Genomic DNA, 23,145 nt, shown 5'->3' on the forward strand with positions numbered 1-23,145 from the left:
TTATTGGTTTGCATCTTCTGTTCTCATTTTTATTTTCATGTTGTGAACCACTCTGTGATCTTCAGCTGAAGAGCATCATGCAAATATAAACAAACACGATACAAGATTGAAGTAAACAACAAATAATCTCCCTTTCTGACTATAGAATTGCATATGTGGCTTTAAATTCAGGCTTCTGGCAGTATGTCATGGTCAAACCTTTGTTGCTTTTTCCCTGAACACCCCTAGTCATATGCTTCATAGCTGCCCGATCGCTGGGCCCGTTGATTATAGATCTCTTCATTCTTTTCAATGAGCTTGCGCCTGGGGAGGAGATTAGTAGCATTAGACAATCTTTCTGCACTTATATACAGTGGTACCTCTGGTTACGTACTTACCGGTAATTTGTTCCGGAGGTCCGTTCTTAACCTGAAACTGTTCTTAACCTGAAGTACCACTTTAGCTAATGGGGCCTGCTGCGCCGCCGCTGCGCAATTTCTGTTCTCATCCTGAAGCAAAGTTCTTAACCCGAGGTACTATTTCTGGGTTAGTGGAGTCTGTAACCTGAAGCGTATGTAACCCGAGGTACCACTGTATATGCAACTACATACAGCAGGGATAGCCAATATGGTGTCTTTTATATACCGTATTTTTCACTCTATAGGACGCACCAGACCATAGGAGGCGGAGAACAGGAGGGAAAAATTCTCCCCCTCTCTGCTCAGCGCCCCTTCAGCGAAGCGGCAGGAGAAACGGAGCCCCTTCCATTTCTCCTCCCGCTTCGCTGAAGGGGCTCTGCGCAGAGAGGGAAAACTGTGCAGCGCCTCTCCAGCGAAGCAAAGCCTGGAGAACATGAGGGATCGGTATGCACCGACCCCTCTCACTCTCCAGGCTTCAGGCAGCTATCCGCAAGCCTTTGGAGTGCAGCGGGAACTCCTGCTGCGCTCCGAAGGCTTGCGGATAGCTGCCTGAAGCCCCCGGAGCGCAGCCTTTGAAGCCTCCGCAGAGCAGCGGGGTGCCTTCACCCCCCTGCCCTGCGGAGGCTTTGCGCAGCTAACCCCAAGCTAGAACAGCAAGACGGAGCGCTGCTGTCAGAGCTGCTTCCAGATCCTAGCTCACAGAGGATCACGCTAGCCAGCGATCATTAAACAAAAGTCTTTATTGAGTTACAGTTTCCATTCTCAAGCTGCTGCGTGCAACTCTACGTCTCATGGTTAGATCGGCGAAGCTCCATCTGAGTCTCCGCCCCCTGTACACCAGTTTAAGATTCTAGCCTTACTCCACCTCTTCCGTCTCTCCTTTCTCCTCTGGGTCCTGCTACCCCCCGGGGTCCCTTCCTTCCTGGATTCTTCTGACGCTGACGTTGACCCCCCTGACTCCTCCCCGTCTTTTCGGCGGGCTTTGGGACCTGGCTCCCTATCCGGGCTGCCAACTGCACCGCCCTCCTGTACATTTGAACTTGGCGCGCGCGCCCAGCCTTCAACCTTCCTCTCGACCGTTTCCTCGCTCCCCGATGGAGGCGTGGCCAATCCTGACTCATGTCCTCCCACTGGCAGTGCGCTGCCTGATCCCGATGCCTGGGACTCCTCCCCCCTACTGCACTCTGGTGTGGACGCTGGTCCTGATTTCCAACTGCTTCTCTCTGAGTCCCCTCTGGCCCCTTCTTCCTGGGGTGTCCCCCTCGGCACCCCCCTTGCTCTGACCATGGGAGCCCCTTTCTGTGAATCTTCCGATTCGCTGGAAAGACTCAGAGACCTCGGACCGCTGTCATCGCTAACATTACCTTCGGACTCCTCCCCCTCGCTCTCTATTTCCTCCCTTTCCGGTGCCTCTGCTCCTGAACCCCTGACATCCATCCCCCCCTCGAAGCCCCCCCTTCCCCCCTCCCCTCCTTCAGGTGTGGGTACTGGGTGCTCCGTCGTTGTGGGGGTGAGTGCCGGATACAGTTCGTCCCCCGTGGCGTGCATCCAGCCGGATAAGTCCGGCTCGTCCTCCGTGCTCTCGCCGACCTCGATTTCCTCTGCTTCCATCTCTTTGCCGCCGTGCTCGAACCCAAGGTCCTCCCCCAACACGTCCATGTCCGTCTCTCCCCCGGTCTCCTCCGGGGACGTTGCCTGCCAAGGACCCCCCAGCCACTTCCTGCGCCACTGCTCCTCTGGTCGATCGTCCCACCAATAGGAACGGTCTGAGGCCGACCCCGAGGGTGATCCCTCCGGGGAACGTGTTTCTAGTGCCGGTTCCTCGTCCGAGGTGAACCCCTGGAATGTGCTGGCTGAAAATGTGGGTGTGAAAAGCCAGTCGTCGAAATACTCGGCTGGCATGGGCCTGTGTGGGAAAAGGGCATGAAACTCGTCCTTGAGAAGAGGCTCGTCCAAGGCATAGTCCGGCACCCAACTGTTGGCGCTGGCCGGGGTACCTTCTCTGGCGAGAAAATATTCTACACCCTCTTCCCCCCATCTCGAGTCTAAAATCTCTGTGACCTCGTTGATGGGTTCCCCCCTTGGCGACCCCCTCCTTGGGGGCGTCTCCCTGAGCGGGTCTGGTACCGTGCCCGGCTCCTGAAATCTTTGAGGTGCTTTGTAGGGCGTGAGCACTGATCTATGGAACACTGGGTGCATTCTGGATCCCTCCGGCAGTGTCAACCGGAAGGCCACTGGATTGACCTGTGCCTCGACTTGGTAAGGGCCTAGCTGCTTATATCCGAGCTTCTTCTTTGCTAACGATCTGGCCGGCACCGCCTGGGCTGCTAACCAAACCCAGTCTCCCACCTGTATGTCTTCCCCAACCCTTCTGTGCTTGTCAGCCTGCAGTTTGTATGCGTGCTTTGCTAGTTCTAACTGCCTCCGAAGCTGTTCGTGAACCTCCTGCAACTCTGACGCTAAGGCTTCCGCTGCCTGTGGCTCCCCCTCCCCCAGTCTCTCTAATCCCGGGAAGGTTCTGGGATGCCTCCCGTTGTTGGCGAAGAACGGTGTCACCCCCGTGGACACGTGCTTCGTGTTGTTGTAGGCGAACTCAGCGAGCGGCAGGTAGTCCACCCATGTTGCCGGCTGCTGATTTGCGTAGCATCTCAGGTACTGCTGCATGATGGCGTTGACTCGCTCCGCTTGTCCGTTGGTCTGCGGGTGTCTTGCCGACGCTAGGTTGATCTTGACGTTCAGGAAACCCATCAGCTTCTGCCAGAATTTCGAGATGAACTGTCGCCCCCGGTCGGACAGGATAGACCGTGGCAGACCGTGAACCCTGAACACGTGGTCTATGAACAGTTTGGCGGTCTGTTCCGCTGTGGCCACCTTTGCGCACGGAATGAAGTGGGCCATTTTGGTGAACATGTCCACCACCACTAGCACTGCCGTCTTGCCCCTCGAGCTGGGCAGATCCGTGACAAAGTCCAGGGCCACTCTCTCCCATGGTTCGAACGGAGTTTGCAGCGGTTCCAGCAGTCCGGCCGGGGGTCTGTGCACTGGTTTGGCCCTCTGGCAGGTGTCACACCTCGCCACGTAGTCCGCGACTTCCCCTCTCATTCCGGGCCACCAGAAGTCTCTGGCGACTAATTCCACCGTCTTCTCCTTGCCAAAGTGCCCGGCAGTGGGCGCGTCGTGCAGCTGCTGCAGTACCTTGGCGCGAAGTTCGTCTCCCGGCACGTAGATGGCCCCTTTACGGATGAGCAATCCATCTCGCAGCTGGAACTCGTCGGTCGCTGCCGTGCCCTTGCGCACCTCTGCCATCTTTGCTTGCGCGAAGGAGTCATCCTGCAACGCTCGTCGCACCGCCTCCAGGTCAACTGTTGCAGCAGCGCACGCCCACACTGTCGGTGCGAAGATGTGCATGGCGGCCGCTGGCGTTGCCTCCTCCAGATACTGTGGCTTACGGGAGAGAGCATCCGCCATGATGTTGGTGTCCCCCGGGACATACTCTATTCGGAAGTCGAAGTTCGCAAAGAACTCAGCCCAACGTATCTGCCTCTGGTTCAGGAACTGTGCCGTGCGCCAGTGCTCCAGATTCTTGTGGTCCGTGCAGACCTGCACCGTGTGCTTGGCGCCGATCAGGAAGTGCCTCCACGCTTTGAATGCTGCATGAATGGCCAGCAACTCCCTGTCCCAGATGGTGTAGTTCTGTTCAGACTTGCTGAGCTTCCTGGAGTAAAACGCTCCCGGCCTCCAAGCCCCCTGCGGGTCTTTCTGCAGCAGGACTGCTCCCACGGCTCTGTCCGAAGCGTCTGTCTCCACCCTCATCGGCCTGCTGGGGTTGACATGAAGCAGCTGCTCTTCCGACGCGAAGAGACGCTTGAGTGCCTGAAAGGACTGCTCCGCCTGCTCTGTCCAGATGAACTTCTTTTTCTTGGAGCTGAGCGTGTCCGTGATGGCCGCTGTCTGCATGGCAAAGCCTTTGATAAACTTGCGATAGAAGTTCGCGAAGCCGACAAACCGTTGGACCTCCTTCCGGTTGCGTGGGCTTTTCCAATCCAACACTGCTCGAACCTTGGCGCTGTCCATGGCGAGCCCCTTGTCAGACAACTTGTAGCCCAGGAAATCCACCTCGGTCACGTCGAATTGGCACTTCTCCAGCTTGGCGTAAAGCCTATGTTGCTGTAGCCTGCTCAGCACTTCCTTGACGTGTCTGTCATGCTCCTGCTGCGATTCCGAAAAGATCAGGATGTCATCCAAGAAACAGACGCACGTCTTGTAGAGGAGCCCCGCCAACACGTGATGCATGAAAGCTTGAAAAACGTGGGAACCATTTTGCAATCCAAAAGGCATAACTCTATATTCGTAGGTGCCCAGGGGCGTGAACATGGCTGTCTTCCACTCATCTCCTTCCCGCATGCGAATGAGGTTGTACGCCCCTCGCAGGTCCAACTTGGTGAACACGCTGCCCTTCCGTACCTTTGCGAGGAGGTCGTCGATTCGGGGCATGGGGAAGTCCGATGGCTTGGTCACACTGTTCAAAATGCGATAGTCCACTACAAGTCTTTTTTGGGGCGTGTCCCGCTTCTTAACAAAGAATACCGGACTGCCCCCCGCTGCCTTGGACTCTCGGATGAAACCGCGCTCCAAATTATGATCTATGAACTCTTTGAGTTCCTGCAGTTCGTCCTCAGACATGGAATACAGCTTCCCTTTGGGCAGCGCCGCCCCCGGCAGCAGGTCAATTTTGCAGTCATATGGTCTGTGGGGGGGTAGCCTGTCTGCCTCCTTCTCGCAGAAAACCTCCAAAAATTCTGCGTACTTGTGGGGAACCGCTTGCAGCGTGCCTAGCTGCAGCTGTGACTCCTCTTCCTCTCCTTCCTGCCGGGGCACGATGCAGTGTTCAGCGCAAAAGGAAGAGCCGAAGGTCAGCTGCCTCTGGTACCAAGCCAGCGTCGGGCTGTGCTTGTCCAGCCAACTCATGCCCAATACAATGGGCGTGTCCGATAGTTGAGTGACATTGAAGCTGATGATTTCCCTGTGATTCCCAAGTCGCATCACCATTGGTGGCGTCTGCTTCACCACTTGCCCCCCTAGCAGCTCCCTGCCATCCACCGTGACAACCTGCAGGGGCAGCGTGGCAGGCAGCAACTGTATAGCGTGCCGGTCGACAAAGTCCTGCCCTATAAAGTCCGCATTGCTTCCGGAGTCAATGGTGATTGGCACGTCCATGGTGATTCCATTGGGCAGCTGGAGCGACGCGGTGAGCCTCACTACTGGTTTGGGCGGGAGGGGGTCCATGGGCTGTAAAATCTCTGGGGACTGCTTCACTGACACGTCTGGCTGGGCCCCAGTGCCTCTTTCTCCAGCCAGACTCCGTCGTTTCCCTGCTGTGGTTCTCCTTGCTGCGTTGCTGCAGTTACCATTGCTGAGGCTGCAGTGTGCTTGTGGAGCCTCTGGGGACACTCTTTCGCCATATGCTGTGGATCATCGCAGATGTAACACTTCCTGTTCCCTCTAGGAGGCTTCGCTTTCACTGCTGCCGGTGCTAGGGCTCTGGCTGCTGACTGAGCCCTTGCACCTCCAACCTCCATAGGTTCCGCTCCTCCTCCTGGCGGAGGCGTGGATTGCGCACGCGCTGCTTCTCTGGGAAGGAAGGAGGAGCCCCTGGCTGGTTCGCGCCCTCCACGCCCTTCGTCCCTGCTCCACGGACGTTCTTCCAGCCGCACCCCCACCGCCAACGCCCTCTGAACGATCTCCTGCGTGGTCCGGGGTCTCTCCCCCCTCGCAATTTCATCTTTAACCGAGCCGTGCAATCCCTCCCAAAACAGGTCTCTTACAGGAGCCGAATCTCTGTCCCATTCCAGAGCACTGACCAAAGCGAAAAAGCGGGCATGGTACTGCCTTACGCTGGCCCTCCCTTGCTTCAGTCCATGTATCTGCTGCCGAGCAAGATCCACGTCAATGCTTGATAAAAAGCACCCATCCATCGCTTTAATAAAGGCATCCGCATTTTGGAGCGCCGGATCCTTATCTCTCCACAAATTGCGCAGCCATGCTTTAGCATCTCCATGCAAATGGGACATGATGAATCCCACCTTCTCTTGCTCATCTCTAAAGTCTTTGTTCAGCAGTTGCAGTGCACACATTACATCTGCTCTAAAGTTGGGGTACTGTTGCAAATTCCCATCGAAGTGAGAGACCAGACCGCCTGTTCGTCTCCCCAACCCAATCCCCTCCGGTTTGGGTGTCAGTTGCCCTTGCTTCGTAAGCACTTCCAACCTGACCTGGAGATCCCTGTAGGCGGCAGCTGCGTCCTCCTCTCTCTTCCTGGATGCAAGAGCCTCGGCATTCAGTCGTGACACTGCTTCTCTGAGTTCCGCTATCTGCTGTTCGGCCGTCATATTGTCTGCCGTTCGTGAGCTCGCTAGTAGGCACCCGCTTTCTCTCCTCTCCGCGAGGCCGTAGATGCCCACAATTTAAGGGATGGAGCTTACTGTCAGAGCTGCTTCCAGATCCTAGCTCACAGAGGATCACGCTAGCCAGCGATCATTAAACAAAAGTCTTTATTGAGTTACAGTTTCCATTCTCAAGCTGCTGCGTGCAACTCTACGTCTCATGGTTAGATCGGCGAAGCTCCATCTGAGTCTCCGCCCCCTGTACACCAGTTTAAGATTCTAGCCTTACTCCACCTCTTCCGTCTCTCCTTTCTCCTCTGGGTCCTGCTACCCCCCGGGGTCCCTTCCTTCCTGGATTCTTCTGACGCTGACGTTGACCCCCCTGACTCCTCCCCGTCTTTTCGGCGGGCTTTGGGACCTGGCTCCCTATCCGGGCTGCCAACTGCACCGCCCTCCTGTACATTTGAACTTGGCGCGCGCGCCCAGCCTTCAACCTTCCTCTTGACCGTTTCCTCGCTCCCCGATGGAGGCGTGGCCAATCCTGACTCATGTCCTCCCACTGGCAGTGCGCCGCCTGATCCCGATGCCTGGGACTCCTCCCCCCTACTGCACTCTGGTGTGGGCGCTGGTCCTGATTTCCAACTGCTTCTCTCTGAGTCCCCTCTGGCCCCTTCTTCCTGGGGTGTCCCCCTCGGCACCCCCCTTGCTCTGACCATGGGAGCCCCTTTCTGTGAATCTTCCGATTCGCTGGAAAGACTCAGAGACCTCGGACCGCTGTCATCGCTAACATTACCTTCGGACTCCTCCCCCTCGCTCTCTATTTCCTCCCTTTCCGGTGCCTCTGCTCCTGAACCCCTGACAGCTGTGATTCATTCCGTCTCCCTGTTCTGGCTTTGGGCTTAGCCACGCATCCTGCATTCGCTCTATAGGACGCACACACATTTCCCCTTAATTTTTGAAGGGGAAAAAGTGTGTCCTATAGAGCGAAAAATACGGTATGTTGTGTACTTCCACCATCTTGGCTGTTGGGGCTGATGCAAAGGTTTAGCCCAGGGGTCTGCAACCTTTAAGACAAAAAGAGCCACTTGGACCCGTTTCCGAGGAAAAAAAACTGGGAGCCGCAAAACCGGAAAGGTGACGTCGGGACGGTGCGTGACTAACGCACGCACCGCCCCCATGCGACGTCACAGCCAGTACAGCGCCCGCCACAGTGGGGAGTGTCGGGGCGCACAATGCGCCTCCTTCCCTCGCTAGTATCCGCCCCGGAGCCACGGCAAAGGTGTAAAAGAGCCACATGCGGCTCCAGAGCCGCGGGTTGCAGACCCCTGGTGTAGCCCAATGATACCTGGAGAGCATCATGCTGGCTATGTCTGTTTTAGCTCCTCAGGTCCTAGTGGGCAGTAGCTACTCATGACTAAGTCCCACTGAAAACCATGGAATCTGATCCAATAAGACTTTTAAGTCACTGGGATGTATCCAATGCCACACAAGCAACTTTCCACTTGCACAATGGGACTTCCTCTCTTCTATGCATGCATACCCAGAATCTGCTCCCAAGGGAAGGAGGGAGGGAGGGAAGGAAGGAAGGGGAAGGGAAAAGCAAGCTCTCCTACAATGTTCTTACTGCTTCTTTCCTTCTCCTTGTCATGCCATAACTTAACCAACAGAAAGTTAATTAAAATCAGTTTGGAAGTTTTAAACGTAACAAATTAGGTGACATAAGTATATCTAAATTTTGAGAACTTGTCTCTTAGAGTAAATGAATATTCAAAGGGGTGTGGTAGATTCATAGATTGTGAATCATGGAGTTGGAAGGGACCCTGAGGATCATATAGTCCAACCCCCTTCAATGCAGGAATATGCAGCTATTCCTTATGGGGATCGAACCTGCAACCTTGCCGTTATCAGCACCCACCCAGCTGTGGTGACAGGTGAACAATATGTCTAGTACAGACAAAGCCAAATTATTTTTTCCTGAGGAATGTGCTAACCTCTGTTGCAATATAAATCAAGGAATTCTGCAATAAAGCGCTTTAAGAAGCTCAAAGGTAAATATTTGGCTGAGTTTCTGGACTTGGGAGAGATTTTAGCCCCTTACCTGAGCATGGCATTTTCTTCTACCAAAGTAGTGGCGTTAATTCGATATTTCTCTTCAATGGATGCAATTTTTTGCTGGATACTTTTCTCCATTTCCACCAAGGCGGCTTTCTGTAAAGAGGAAGGAAAGGAATGAATGGGCAAGCAGGAAGAAGACGAAACATATGGAGTTGCCCAATATCATCTATGTCAGGTGTTAAGTCAAATCTAGCCCTATATTGTTCTCTGCTTCCTGATAATTAGGAGGCGGCTTTGACGGCACAGTTGCCTGTGATCCCTTTAAAAGGGAAATGATTAGCGTTAAACCTGGGAACTGGTATGGGGAAGACAGGATTTGAGCCAACCTCTCCATAGGGCTAATCTGAGCTTAGTTATTGCACTAAATTATTGCGCTAAACTCCAGCCATTGCAAGATTACCTATAGATCAAAGAGTTCGGTTTCCCATCATCCCTCACTTGAGACCTGGGCATCAGTATATTATTAAATATTTACTTCTAAGCCACCTCTTTCCCTGACAGGGACTTGTTGACAATTTTACAATTGCATGACCATGTACTTCAATGTGTTGGGTACTCCAAATCCCATCAGCCCCATCTGGCATGGCAAATAGTCATGGATGATGGGAGTTGTAGTCCAATGTCTGGAGGTCACAGAAGCTGGGGAAGATAAATGCTATCAGTCCTTCGGGAATATACCTGTTTCAGTCTATCAGAGCACAGGTTGCAATATTCCATCATAGATCGGATGTGGAAAGCACAAGTTAAATGTTGAAAACCATACACATGCCACAAAACCCGCTTCCAATCACTGCTGGGGTGAGACTCTGGTATCGATGTTTTAAAAATGCTTGGTAATCCCCCAGTTCTCACCTCATTCCGGAGTTCAGTCTCTGTCTTGTGAAGAGTGGCTGCAATAGCATCCAAAGTCTCATTCTTCTCCTTAATTTCCATATCCAAACCCTTTTATTGGATGGAACACATTATTTTAAGATGCTTATATTCTGCACATGCACCACTGTGCAGAGCAACACAACGACAATTTAAGAACTGTACAATGAAACAAACTAAAAAAAGGACTGTAAGCCATATACCTAAAACACCTCTGGAGCCAAAGCACATTCCTAAACAAAGGCCTTCTGGGATACTGGTACTTTTTACATGGCACCAAAGGATCACTGCTGAACACCTGGAAAGGTTCACTCCAGAAAACCCAGACGCTGTAAAAGCCCTGCTGGCTATTTTCTAAATGTAATTTTATAGGTGTTTCAAATTGGTGTAGCAACAGCAAAATAATAACCTTGGCTGCATTGTTTTGTTTTTCATTTTTAGTACCTAAGTTCACAGACTTCTAGAGCTTTTCATTGACAAATTACCATATTTTTTGCTCTATAAGACTCACTTTTTCCATCCCAAAAAGTAAGGGGAAATGTGTGTGCGTCTTATGGAGCGAATGCAGGCTGCGCAGCTATCCCAGAAGCCAGAACAGCAAGAGGGATTGCTGCTTTCACTGTGCAGCGATCCCTCTTGCTGTTCTGGCCTCTGAGATTCAGAATATTATTTTTTCTTGTTTTCCTCCTCCAAAAGCTAGGTGCATCTTATGGCCTGGTGCGTCTTATAGAGCGAAAAATACGGTAACCTTTTAGGGCAGGGGGTGGAGAACTTGAGGCCAAGGGGCCAAATGCGGCCCTCCACGCTTCTCTTGTCTAGTCCCCAGGACTCTCGCCAGACCACACCCACTTTCTGTGGGTCCTGCCTGTCATGGGCCTTGCTTCACACCCTTCTTGAATGTTTTTGCCTGGCTGGAATGTGCCATTGAACTCTGATAAGGCCTCTTACTTGTCTGGATGGAGAACACAGGTTGGCGTCCTATCCCCACAACACCTACTCACTATGGGCTCTACTAAAGCAAACAGTCTAATTGGTCAACGTCTAAAAGATATCGAGCATCAGAAAAACTTGGCCACTATAAGGAAATTCTGCCCTTGGTATGTTCAATTTCCCCCTCTCCATTTTGATTCTCTGGCCCCATATCTGCACAAACTTCTTATCCCAAAATACAGACGTGCTTTTACACTTGCAAGACTGGATGTTGTGCCATCTGCAATACATGAGGGTCGATTCCAAAAGATCCCACCTGAAAAACGTCTTTGCCCCTGTGGAGACGGCAGCACCGAAACAGCGGCACACGTCCTCCTGTCTTGCACTCTCTACAAAGACCTGAGGAACGAGATCATCACCCCACTCGTACTAACCAGGGCGCTCAACCACTGCCACAATGTCCTTTCTTCTATCAGATCAAAATGAGCAGATAACAGCAAAGGTTGCTAGGTTCATAGCAGGGGCAATCAGAAGAAGGGCCACTAACTGACGGCTGATTCAGGACTTGAAATTGTGCTCTTATATCAAATTTCCTTTTCTGTGTATACTGTAATGGTTTACTGTTGCTATGGCCATTGGCTAATGCGAATAAAGTTTTATCTATCTAACACAGGGTAGTGTGAGTATACTGTATGTAGAAACTAGCCTACTGAACAAAGATGGGGGGAGTGTGCCTTCGTTGCTCTGCACCCTTTCCCATCTGGTTCCACCCAACACTGCCTAAAATTAAAGTAAAGGGACCCATGACCATTAGGTCCATTCGTGGCCGACTCTGGGGTTGTGGCGCTCATCTTGCTTTATTGGCTGAGGGAGCCGGCGTACAGCTTCCAGGTCATGTGGCCAGCATGTCTAAGCCGCTTCTGGTCAACCAGAGCAGCGCACGGAAACGCCGTTTACCTTCCCGCCCGAGTGGTACCTATTTATCTACTTGCACTTTGACGTGCTTTCGAACTGCTAGGTTGGCAGGAGCAGGGACCGAGCAATGAGAGCTCACCCCGTCACGGGGATTCAAACCACCAACCTTCTGATCCACAAGTCCTAGGCTCTGCCCAGGGCTGCCTAAAGGGGAATAAAGACTAAGCATGCTCAGTGGTGAAAGAATGTATTGTGTCTCGGAAAGTGGGATGGGGAGGTAATGGACTGGAGTATCCTGAAATAGGGCATAACCGGCTGGCAGGATCACTGAACAGGAGCACTTCAAATGAAAACATTTCTGCGAATCCTCTTAATACAGTTGTACCTCGGAAGTCGAACGCCTTTGCGAGTCGAACGTTTTGGCTCCCGAACGCCGCAAACCCGGAAGTGAGTGTTCCAGTTTGCGAACGTCCTTTGGAACCCAAACGTCCGACGCAGCTTCTGATTGGTTTCCGAACATTTTGGAAGTCGAACGGACTTCCAGAACGGATTCCATTCGACTTCCGAGGTACAACTGTGCTGTTAACATCCCACACTTTTCCCAAACAGTTTCAGGTCGCCCTCCATGTTTTATCCTCAAAGCAACCTTGCAAGGTTAGGCTGACAGCTAATTACTGACAGCTAATTATTCCATTCTTAAGGAAATCAGCCCTGAGTGCTCACTGGAAGGACAGATCGTGAAGCTGAGGCTCCAATACTTTGGCCACCTCATGAGAAGAGAAGACTCCCTGGAAAAGACCCTGATGTTGGGAAAGATGGAGGGCACAAGGAGAAGGGGACGACAGAGGATGAGATGGTTGGATGGTGTTCTTGAAGCTACCAGCACAAGTTTGACCAAACTGCGGGAGACAGTGGAAGACAGAAGTGCCTGGCGTGCTCTGGTCCATGGGGTCACGAAGAGTCGGACACGACTAAACGACTAAACAACAACAAATATTATGCAGTTTGCTTCATGACTGAACAGGGATTTCAAACCCAGGTCTCTCTGGTCCTAGTCCAAAGCTTGACCACTTCACTATGCTGGTTCTTGAATGTCTTGCCTGTTTGTTTTTTTACAGAAGTTTCGGTTACATTCTGTTCAAAAGTGTTTACCATACTTGCCTCAATAGGTAAAGGTAAAGGGACCCCTGACCATTAGGTCCAGCTATGGCTGACTCTGGGGTTGTGGCACTCATCTCACTTTAGTGGCTGAGGGAGCCGGTGTACAGCTTCCGGGTCATGTGGCCAGCATGACTAAGCCGCTTCTGGCAAACCAGAGCAGCGCACGGAAACGCCGTTTACCTTCCTGCCGGAGCAGTACCTATTTATCTACTTGCACTTGGACGTGCTTTCGAACTGCTAGGTTGGCAGGAGCAGGGACCGAGCAACAGGAGCTCACCCCGTCGCAGAGATTCGAACTGCCGACCTTCTGATCGGCAAGTCCTAGGCTCTGTGGTTTAACCCATGGCGCCACCCACGTTCCTTACTTGCCTCAATATGTTTTTTTAATTCAGCAATTTGATCCATGGCTTCCTGTTGCTGCTTTTGGAACTCCTGGAAAAGAAAAAAGTGATGTAAGTTACAGTAAGGAATAGTGTAGAGTAAAGCACATCTTCAAACAACATTTACTTCTAAGTAGACTCATTATGAAGCCTTGGGGGTGCCTCTAATACTGGTGAAATCAGTCCCTGGCAAGCCTGACACAGAAGCAGCCTTCAGCTGACGTGACAAAACTGAGGGGGGGAATTGTTATTTGGGATCTACAATGGATAAAGCAGATCTATTTAATTCATGGCAGATTTCATATACATACTCTTTTTTTGCAAATGCTCGATGATACTAAGGATTTTTGTTAGCACTTAATATTAGGGAAGCTAGTAATTTCTAAGGCTCTCCTCACTCTGAACTAATCTGCATGCGGATCAGCACTTCACATGCCTGCGCATACAAACTTCTGCTTAAACGGTACTTGTATGATAAATCAAAATGAAAACTAAGGAGAACTGCTCAAATCCTGGAAAGATTTTCCCTTCCAAGAAAACTGAACGTCAGAGAAAGTGTGCTAGCCTGTAACAACCTCCATTTCTCTATACCTCTGGCTAAGGTTGCTTCTACACCAAAACTACTACTACTACTACTACTACTACTACTACTATTATTATTATTATCCCACTTTATTGAAATTCATTAATATAATTACAAATTTAATTTCACACACATACATACAAAGAAAAAAATTCTTAAGTTGAATTACTATCAGATGTAAATTTAAACCTCAAATTCCACTTAGATTTCCACTAAGCTAAGATCAAATAATATTACATAAAATAAAATAACATATATCAAAGTAAAATAAAATGATAAAATAATTGTGGACTTCCCATCATTTCGCAATATAGTTGACATTTATGATTTTGAATGTACTTATAATTATTACCTTACTTTTAACACACTTTCTAATACTTTCCTACAACATATTGCACTGATTTTTCTTTGTTTCTTAATATTTTACTTACTTTTTAGTGCTGCTAAGGCACTGATTATTCACAATCAGCTGGAAGCAGAATGAACATGGCACTATAGTATCTCACCTTGCCCTTCTGCACAGCAAAATCTGGGTGTAATATTGACTCACAACTAGGCTCCATTTAACAAAGGACCCTTGCAACATTAATTGAAAGCTTCCTCCTTTCAGGTACTGCCCCATTTAATGTCCAGTACAACATTTTCATTTTTATGTTCAGCCCCTTAAAGGTAAAAGTCTGACCATTAGGTCCAGTCGTGGCCGACTCAGGGGTTGCAGAACTCATCTCGCTTTATTGACCGAGGGAGCCGGTATACAGCTTCCAGGTCATGTGGCCAGCATGACTAAGCCGCTTCTGGCGAACCAGAGCAGCACACGGAAATGCCGTTTACCTTCCCGCTGGAGTAGTACCTAGTTATCTACTTGCACTTTGACGTGCTTTTGAACTGCTAGGTTGGCAGGAGCAGGGACCGAGCAATGGGAGCTCAACCCGTTGTGGCGATTCGAACCGCCGACCTTCTGATTGGCAAGTCCTAGGCTCTGTGGTTTAACCCACAGCGCCACCCGCGTCCCGTTCAGCCCCTTACATAGCGATTAATCAATGAATGGGATTACTGAATGAATGGGATTAGTCTCTGTTCCCCAGAGGCGCAGGCTTAAATTACTGCTGTCCTTTCATTGAAGATCAACAACAATAACTTCATTTTTACAGCAAAATAATACTATATTATTTACAGCAAAATAATACTATATTATTATATTTATATTTATTTATATTTATATTTATATTTATATTTTAGGGATGTGGGTAAAACCTCAGTACCTAGGGCTTGCCGATCGCATGGTCGGCAGTTCGAATCCCCGCGGCGGGGTGAGCTCCCGTCTTTCGGTCCCAGCTCCTGCCCACCTAGCAGTTCGAAAGCACCCCTAAGTGCAAGTAGATAAATAGGTACCGATTTCTAGCGGGAAGGTAAATGGCGTTTCCGTGTGCTGCGCTGGTGCTGGCTCGCCAGAGCAGCTTCGTCACGCTGGCCACGTGACCCGGAAGTGTCTGCGGACAGCGCTGGCCCCCGGCCTCTTAAGTGAGATGGGCGCACAACCCTAGAGTCGGTCACGACTGGCCCGTACGGGCAGGGGTACCTTTACCTTTAATACTATTGCAATATAACAGGAGTAAAGGAAGAGCATGGCAGCAACCAGTAGTTTCAGCCAGCCACTGAAGAGAATAAGAATAATTAAGGGACAAGATATCACTAATTCCCAGGCCATGTCAATAGGGAGCATTAGAAGGGGCAGGATTTGTAAGGGGAGAGTTTTCTGTTAAAGGAACAGTAGCCCCACAGTGCTTAATAATAAACACCACTTACTTCTCTTTCTTTTTCATAAACTTTGCCTATTAAAAAACTGTTATTCTGAATGATAAGCTTCTGTTCTTCTATCGCCTGCTCAAACTTTTTTGTCAACGATTGCTCTGTGGATAAGATTAGATTTTTAGGTCTGCATTAACCATGTGTGTCATCAAAAGTTTATATTTCTTAGTAATAAAGTCGATGTGCTTAAAACATTGGGCGCGATTTGCTAGCTGTGGGAGATTTATACAGCGGTGTCCTCTTAACAGAAAAGAGAAGGTTGGCTGCTTTTACATTAGGGATCTTTAGTGCCGCAGCCACCTGGAAGCAGAATTAAAAACATGGTTCCATACGGCACTTAATATAGAGCAGTCTTCGCCATAGAAATCCAGCAGTGCCCATTTAGATGGAAAATGTATATTTCTGCAGAAATGTGCTGTTCATAAAAGGTTCCGCTTTTCCCTGCAGCTGACCTGTTCCCTCCTCCTTGCCTCTTTATTTTACAATGAGTTGCTTCCTGTTATAAGAAAAAACTTGCGCCCTTTCCCTTATGGGGTACCCAAGAGCCCGTATAGAGTCCTTATGTAGGTTCCCTATCAGTAGGAGAAAATAACAGAGGCCAATCAGACAATCTTGAGAAGCAAGGCAGCTAGTAAGCCTGATCTTTATTAAATTGTTGCAACAGGGTGGCTCACCCCACACACATGCAGGAGGGAGGAAGAACCCAGAACATTGGTGTGCAAGCTCTTATATAGACTTTTGAAATGGCCACCCTGTAGCTCAAGGCCACTCCTCAATACATCATACATACATCACTGAAGGGACAGTCTACAGCAGAAAACCTTTCTGCCAGGATACCTGATAATGGGCACTGATTGCTTTTACCTGGGCATCCTGGCCATTCTTTTGTGATGGTAAATACTCAGTTCCTGAATCCAGGTCACAGGCTCACCCTATTCATACACAGATACACCCTTAAGACAGGATTTGTGAGCAAAGAGACAATGGGGAGCTTTCCCCATTTCCTTCCTCCTTGTAGAGGTCAATTTGGGAGAGTCAAAATGGTTTCAAGACTGTTTTCCTGTACTGTTTCCAACATGTGGTTTTTATATTTTTGTATGTGTTTGCCTGGTACATTTATGAACATTTATTTTATATCTTAGACCTTATCATTCCCTTAACACTTCCTATCCATTAACATGGACCTTCCTGAATTGGCCCTTCATTGCAATTCCTTTTCTGTTTGCAAGAAGGGAGCGTAGGTGGGCTTTAATCATCCGTTTCCTCTTCGCAGCCAAAGTAAACTCTCGTTAATTGAGATCTTGCAAAGGAAAAAAAAGAGAGTTAATGAGCAATTTGCTCTGGTTGCAGAGAGGATATCAGTAATTAAAGGCTCACCCACCCATCTGACTCCACAGGGAGCAGGAACATTTATAAGAATGAGCCAAGCGAAGCCAAAACATGTGGAACTTCATAAATTCAGATGAATGAGAACAGAGTTCAGACTGGACTTGGGTCAAAAGTAGGCACAAATAACTGAGGTTCAAATCGTTGCACGCATGCAGAGATATAAGGAGGTGTCGTTTTCCGTTCTGCCCTCCATTTTTCGTTTGCAGCAGCAGCGCTTCAATGCTGCTGCGGTTTGTCTTCTGGCAAAAGCTACATTATCTGTCCTGCTGTCTGCAGTGGTGAAATAATGTAATGCCGTCACGTTATTCCACCCGATTCATTTCAGTGCAAAGGAAATGCAACGTCAATGGTGGGGGGTGGAGAGTAATCAGTAACGTATCATCTGCAGACTGAAAGCAGTAATGGCAGCAAATACCGTATTCACCAGATTGATTTGAATGGGCAAACGCCATTTCCCTTTCAACCCAAATACTCTGGCACTGCTATATACAATAAAGGTAAAGGGACCCCTGACCATTAGGTCCAGTCATGGCCGACTCTGGGGTTGCGGCGCTCATCTCGCTTTATTGGCCGAAGGAGCCGGTATACAGCTTCTGGGTCATGTGGCCAGCATAACTAAGCCGCTTCTGGCGAACCAGAGCAGTGCACAGAAATGTTTACCTTCCCGCTGGAGCTGTACCTATTTATCCACTTGCACTTTGACGTGCTTTCGAACTGCTAGGTTGGCAGGAGCAGGGACCAAGCAACGGGAGCTCATCCCGTCACGGGGATTCGAACCGTCAACCTTCTGATCGGCAAGTCCTAGGCTCTGTGGTTTAACCCACAGCGCCACCCGCGTCCCGCTATGTACAATACACAATACAAATAAGATGCAACCCGTCTCTTGTACTCACTTTGTTGTAACAAGGCCTTCTCCCGTTCAGTCCTCTCACTCTTTTTCCATTCCGCTTGCCTTCTCAGCCACTTCTCCTCCATTTCATCAGAAATACTATCCTAAAGAGAGAACAAATGATTATTATTTTTTAATGTAGGTGCCAATTTAAAGGGGAGTCTGATGTCCGGGCAGCCCAGGACCTCCATAAACAATGCTGAGGCTTGCGTGCCAGAGAGGTCACTTTGGTGGTGCTAACGCAGCGGTTCAACTTCACCCCTGGAAGCGTACTGTTGGGAAACTGCACGTGCAGCTACTCACACAGGGTCAATTAAGGTTTGGCAGACAGCCAGAAGGTAATCTGAAGGAGTAAGTCTGCCTGGTGATAACAGAGACATGGCGACAGCTCCCTGATTGGTCAAGCTCTCTCAAGGGAGTGATAATTAATGACCTACTAACTGGAGTGTGTTAGTTCAGTGTTCAGAGGTTCAGAGTTCAGTGTGCCAGTGAGTGTAGGAGTTGTGAGTCATGTCAGGGAGAGCTAGCAAAAGATCCGTGTTCTGTTCCTGTAAAATAGTCCACTGTATATAATAAACACCTAACTACAAGTTCCTGGTTCCTGCTTCGTCTATCCTGTCTGCAGCCAAGTTGCCAGCTGCTTCCATGGATTCTGCGTTTACTCTGCTAGGTCTGGCTAAGGTCCTGCAACTAGTCAGAAAGTTGCGAAACACCAATAGGTTTTGCCAATACATACTCCATTGTCTCTCGGGACAGACGGATGCCAACAACCAGATGGCAATTTTATACCCTCTTTTGCCTGCAAGTCTTCAAAGTACTTCAGGGGAACACTGGTTATGAATCAGAAAATGGGGAAGGGGTGGCAACTATGCAAGAGCATCTGAGGCAGCCTGATCATCCTTCCTTTTCTGTACGCGGTTCAGAAGACTCCAGGCATTGCAGATTAATTTTGCAGCTCAGTGCCATTTCTGAATTCCCTGTCATTGCTGAGGTAGCCAGTCCGTTGGGCTGGGACTGCAGCAACACTGGCTCTGGCCATAGACCAAGCAGCCATGAAATGCAAGATGTCTGTGACAACTGGACTGCAGTCTTTCATGAGCACCGCAAAATCTTAGGCAACAAACTAACTGTTGGTCTTTAAGGCTCGTAGGAGACTCGTAGGAGTTTAGGATTACTTCAGACGGGTGGTATAATTTAAATCTTACCTGGTACACACGGAACGCATTCTTCAGATACTTGTATTCCTTCTGCATCCCAGCTAAGGGGGAAAAGGGGAAAATAAAATGCTCCACACACGGAACTACCGAAATTAAACAGTTGTTTCTCAGTTGTTTTCTGAAGGGAAATGAATTGGCTGCTCGGCCAACAACATGCCTTCTCCAGAAATTAACAGCGCCTTAGAAATACAGTTGTCATGTCTGGCTGCTCACAGTCAAAGGCTTCTTCCCACCACACTCTTTGAAGAGAAGAGCAAGACCCCCAGAGGGACCAATGATGTTCTGCTACCCTCAGAGGGAATTGCACAGCAAAAACATGGCTGCCCCCAGTGTTCACTTCTAACCGTGGGGGCATTATAACCTTATAGCTAAGGTTGGACCAGCCTCCCCTGCAACTAGGACTGCCAGACTACTACTGTACAGTGTAACAGGTAGTTCGGCCCCCGAGTCCTACCCAGCTTCTCCTGGGCATGCGCCCTCTCGTTTCGCAGCTCTTTCTTGTACTGCTCTTCCAAGGCGTTCATCTCTGCTGCATGATGTGACTGCATCTCCCTGCAAAGACAACGTAGCTTTCGATTAGAATTACCCAGCAAGCTGCTTTGATTAAAAGACAACAACAATGGAATGCTATTTGTGCACAGCCTTCTCTTGCCGCAATGGGGCTTCACTGCCTCTCCTCTCTTGCTACAGCCCTCTGTGCAGTGTCCAAATCTGCTCCAGGGGGTTGGAGGAGCCTCAGAAGTAGATCAAGGATAGGGGAAGAGAGGATCTTCCCAGGTAACTGTGGATTCTGCCTGATATTGTGATAGGAATTTTGAGGTCTTAGATAAATGTTAAATGTTCATAAGTGTACCAACCAAGCACATACATAGATCAGCACAGGAAGACCAACCTGGAACCATTTTGATTCCTAAACTGAGCAAATGTTTTCTCTGCAAGGTCAAAGTGGAAAAGCCTCAACATTGTCTACTCCTTCACAAATCCTGTCTTAAGGGTATGTCTGTGTTTGAATAGGATGTGAGCCTGTGACATGGCCCAGGAACTAAGTGTTTATCATTACAAAAGACTGGCCAGGCTACCCAGGCAATCCAATCAAGTAACCTGCCAGACAGGAGATAAACAAGGACAGGAGAAAAACAACATTCAAATTTCTGTTTAGACTGCCTTTTCTGTGATGTAGGTATGATGTATCTGAGGGGTGGTCTTAGGTTACACCCCTTCTGTGATGTATGTATGATGTTTCTGGGGGTGGTCTTGATCTACAGGGTGCCAATTTCAAAAGTCTTTATAAGGCCTTGCACACTATTTTTCTGGGTCCCTCCTCTCTCCTGCGGGTGAGGGGAGCACCCTGTTGCAACAGATCAATAAAGATCAAGCTTACTAGCTGCTTTGCTTCTCAATATTCTCTGGTTGGCCTCTGTTATTCTCTCCTACCAATAGGCAACCTATGTAAGGACTCTGTATGGGCTCTTGGATACCCCATAAGGGAAAAGGGCAAATTTTTGTTTACAACAATATCAATCATTTACTACTATACCACTATTTATTATTTGGGTGTGTGTGTGTTATTATTCAGTTCTAAGCCGCTTTGAGAATACCGCCACTTATTCTTATTAAAAATATCTATTCCCCCCCCTATATTACAGCTGTACAGTGTTTTGAGAATAACACCTATACCAACAAGAGCAAAACCAACATGTTTATTTAATTAGTCTTCCCACAGAACTTTCTGCGTCACATCCTCCAATCGTTACTTCAGTAGTCCTTTATGAGCGTATTCTGCAACATGTCATTCACGCAATGGTCACAGCGGTGAGACTTTCGTACGCACAAAGGTGGAAAGATTCCTCACTGCCTACCTCCATGGAGGAATGGTTTGTTAAAATCACTGGGCTTAGCTAAGACTGGCAAAGGTAATACATTTAATGAGAAGAGAAAAAGCATTGACAATATTTAATAAAGATTGGAAACTCTTTATGGATTTTTTGCAGGAAAAAGAAAACAAACGTATGGTCTCTGGGTTTGAGGATTGAAGAAAGATACTGGTTTATAGAAAGTGGAATTGTTGGGTGTTATTAAGGAGTGAATGTTTTGAATAATTTTCTATATATAGCTGACAGATGAAGAATCAGAAGTTCTATTTTTTCCTTCCTTCCTTCCTTCCTTCCTTCCTTCCTTCCTTCCTTCCTTTTTCTTTTCTTCCTTTTGGTTTGTGTTTTTATTTAATTAGGGGTTTTTTTAATCTTTGATTTAAAAATTGGATATTTAATGTTAACCCTTTGTAAATTTTCTTTCAAACTTCAATAAAATCTATTTAAATAATAATGATCCTAGTGGATCCTAGTGGTGGATTTATACCAAACTTGCTGTACATAGAAATATATATAAAAATAAAAAAAATGGTCTAGTAGCACCTTAGAGACCAGCTAAGTTTGTTCTTGGTATGAGCTTTCATGTGCATGCACACTTCTTCAGATACACTGAAACAGAAGTCACCAGACCTTTATATATAGTGAGAGGGTGGGGTGGGGTATTACTCAGAAGGGAGGTGGGAATGGGTGATTGGCTGATCGGTGTCTGTACATAATTCTGTCTGTACATAATTCCACTTGGTTGGTCTCCCCCAATGTTACTACATTATTTCCGCCTGTGGAGGGAGCTCTCCTGCAGTAACAGTGCCAGAAAAGTTAGACCAAAAACAGAATCCGCAGCATTTGCAGCGTAAAAAATTACAGAATTTCATTTGGAAGCGACAGAACATGCACCAACTGGAAACAGATCAGGATGTCCATGTTACCATAAAGCACCAATGCTGCAGCAAGCAAAGGCTCTAGCAGCTCAGCCAGCTGCTTGTGGCTGGAAAGCCAGACAGGATGTTTGTGACTGTTGCCATGGGAACAAAGGGGCAGTCCATTCTGTACTGAGCACCGGATGTTAGCTCAGTGTGTGTGTGTGTCATATGACCCGTACTGGATGTACTTGGGAGGAGTTTCTTCTTGCTGTTGTTGAGTGCAGACATGATTCTCTGTACTGATGTAAGAGGCAGAAATAAATGATGTAAATAGTTTTCTGTCTGCTTCTTTCCCCTCCCTGGGGACACCAAAGGGGAGAGAGGAAGAACGGTGTGTTCCTCTCATACATCTGAGAAGAATCGCCGGACCTCGCCTGCTTATCAGCAGAGTGGAGACGCGGGGAGGTCGACAGGAATATCTGCCGGTGCCTACGCTGTGGCACATTCCTCTGACCCAGGCAGAATTCCAACAGTGGCAGCCTTCGGATGGTTGCGATTCATCGGACATCTGCATGAGAGGCTGGTGGATTGTCCTCCTCTGCTCCAAGGAGGAAGAGAAGCGTCTGAAAGAAGCCAGAGGCTCCACAGACAGCTGATGGAAAGAAGAGGTGTTTTCCAGAGCAACAAAGTTCAAGGTATGCTGCATTTCGGGCTAAAAGTGTGAACGCAGGAAGATTAATTCCCTGGTTCACGGAGCTGCGTTTCAAAGAAAACAAGAGCTCCGGGAGAAGAGGCCTGCAGCTTGAAGGCTGAAGCCTGCATTCCACAAATTTTTGTGGTAGATAAGATGTCTTATTGAAATGCATTGTTGCTAGGTAACGGTCCTGGAAAGTTACTGGCAAAGGGGCTGGACTCTGAGTGTAAGCCTGGGAAAGCGAAACAAAACCAGAGAATGTTTTGGCTACAAGGTTTACGAGCTCTTGGAAGGGACTTTTCAATAGCAGCCTGAGTTTAGCTGCCAGGTGCAAAAAGCACAAACAACTTGCAGTTTTGCTGCGTGAGAAAGGAAAAAACAACTGTTGGATTTTACAGTTTGTTTGACATTGTGAGCTGGAGGCTTGGCTTCAAGATGGATGCCAAGAAAGGGGGAGGTTTGCCTTGCCCACCTCCCTTAACCAATGACAATTATTCATCTTGGTCTGTAAAGATGAAGGCCCTGCTGCAGAATCAGAGGCTTTTTGATGTAATTGAAAACCCCATCCCTGCAGCACCAACCAGAGGTTGGGAGTCACAGAATGTAAGGGCCAGGACTGCTATAATTCTGTGTGTCTCAGATGATCAGTTGGTGCATGTTCAGCATTTAGAAAATGCGAAA

At 48.7% G+C, this 23,145-nt stretch overlaps 1 protein-coding gene across 6 annotated transcripts in view; it reads right to left on the reverse strand.

Annotated features, from left to right (window-relative positions):
• FLACC1 (flagellum associated containing coiled-coil domains 1) overlaps nt 1-23,145 on the reverse strand; it is a 40,653-nt gene continuing 17,508 nt past the window's right edge. For all 6 annotated transcript variants that reach the window (XM_081018214.1, XM_081018213.1, XM_081018218.1 and 3 more), the window contains 8 exons: nt 19,494-19,591; nt 19,028-19,080; nt 17,827-17,926; nt 15,542-15,645; nt 13,142-13,204; nt 9,749-9,838; nt 8,880-8,989; nt 1-303 (listed from right to left, as the gene is read on the reverse strand). In XM_081018214.1, the coding sequence (XP_080874340.1) occupies nt 225-303; nt 8,880-8,989; nt 9,749-9,838; nt 13,142-13,204; nt 15,542-15,645; nt 17,827-17,926; nt 19,028-19,080; nt 19,494-19,591 (697 nt within the window). In that variant the 3' untranslated portion in view covers nt 1-224. The remainder of the gene's footprint in view (nt 304-8,879; nt 8,990-9,748; nt 9,839-13,141; nt 13,205-15,541; nt 15,646-17,826; nt 17,927-19,027; nt 19,081-19,493; nt 19,592-23,145) is intronic.

This window comes from Podarcis pityusensis, assembly GCF_964106645.2.
Source record: "Podarcis pityusensis genome assembly, chromosome: 1".
In the NCBI taxonomy this organism is placed as follows: domain Eukaryota; kingdom Metazoa; phylum Chordata; class Lepidosauria; order Squamata; family Lacertidae; genus Podarcis; species Podarcis pityusensis.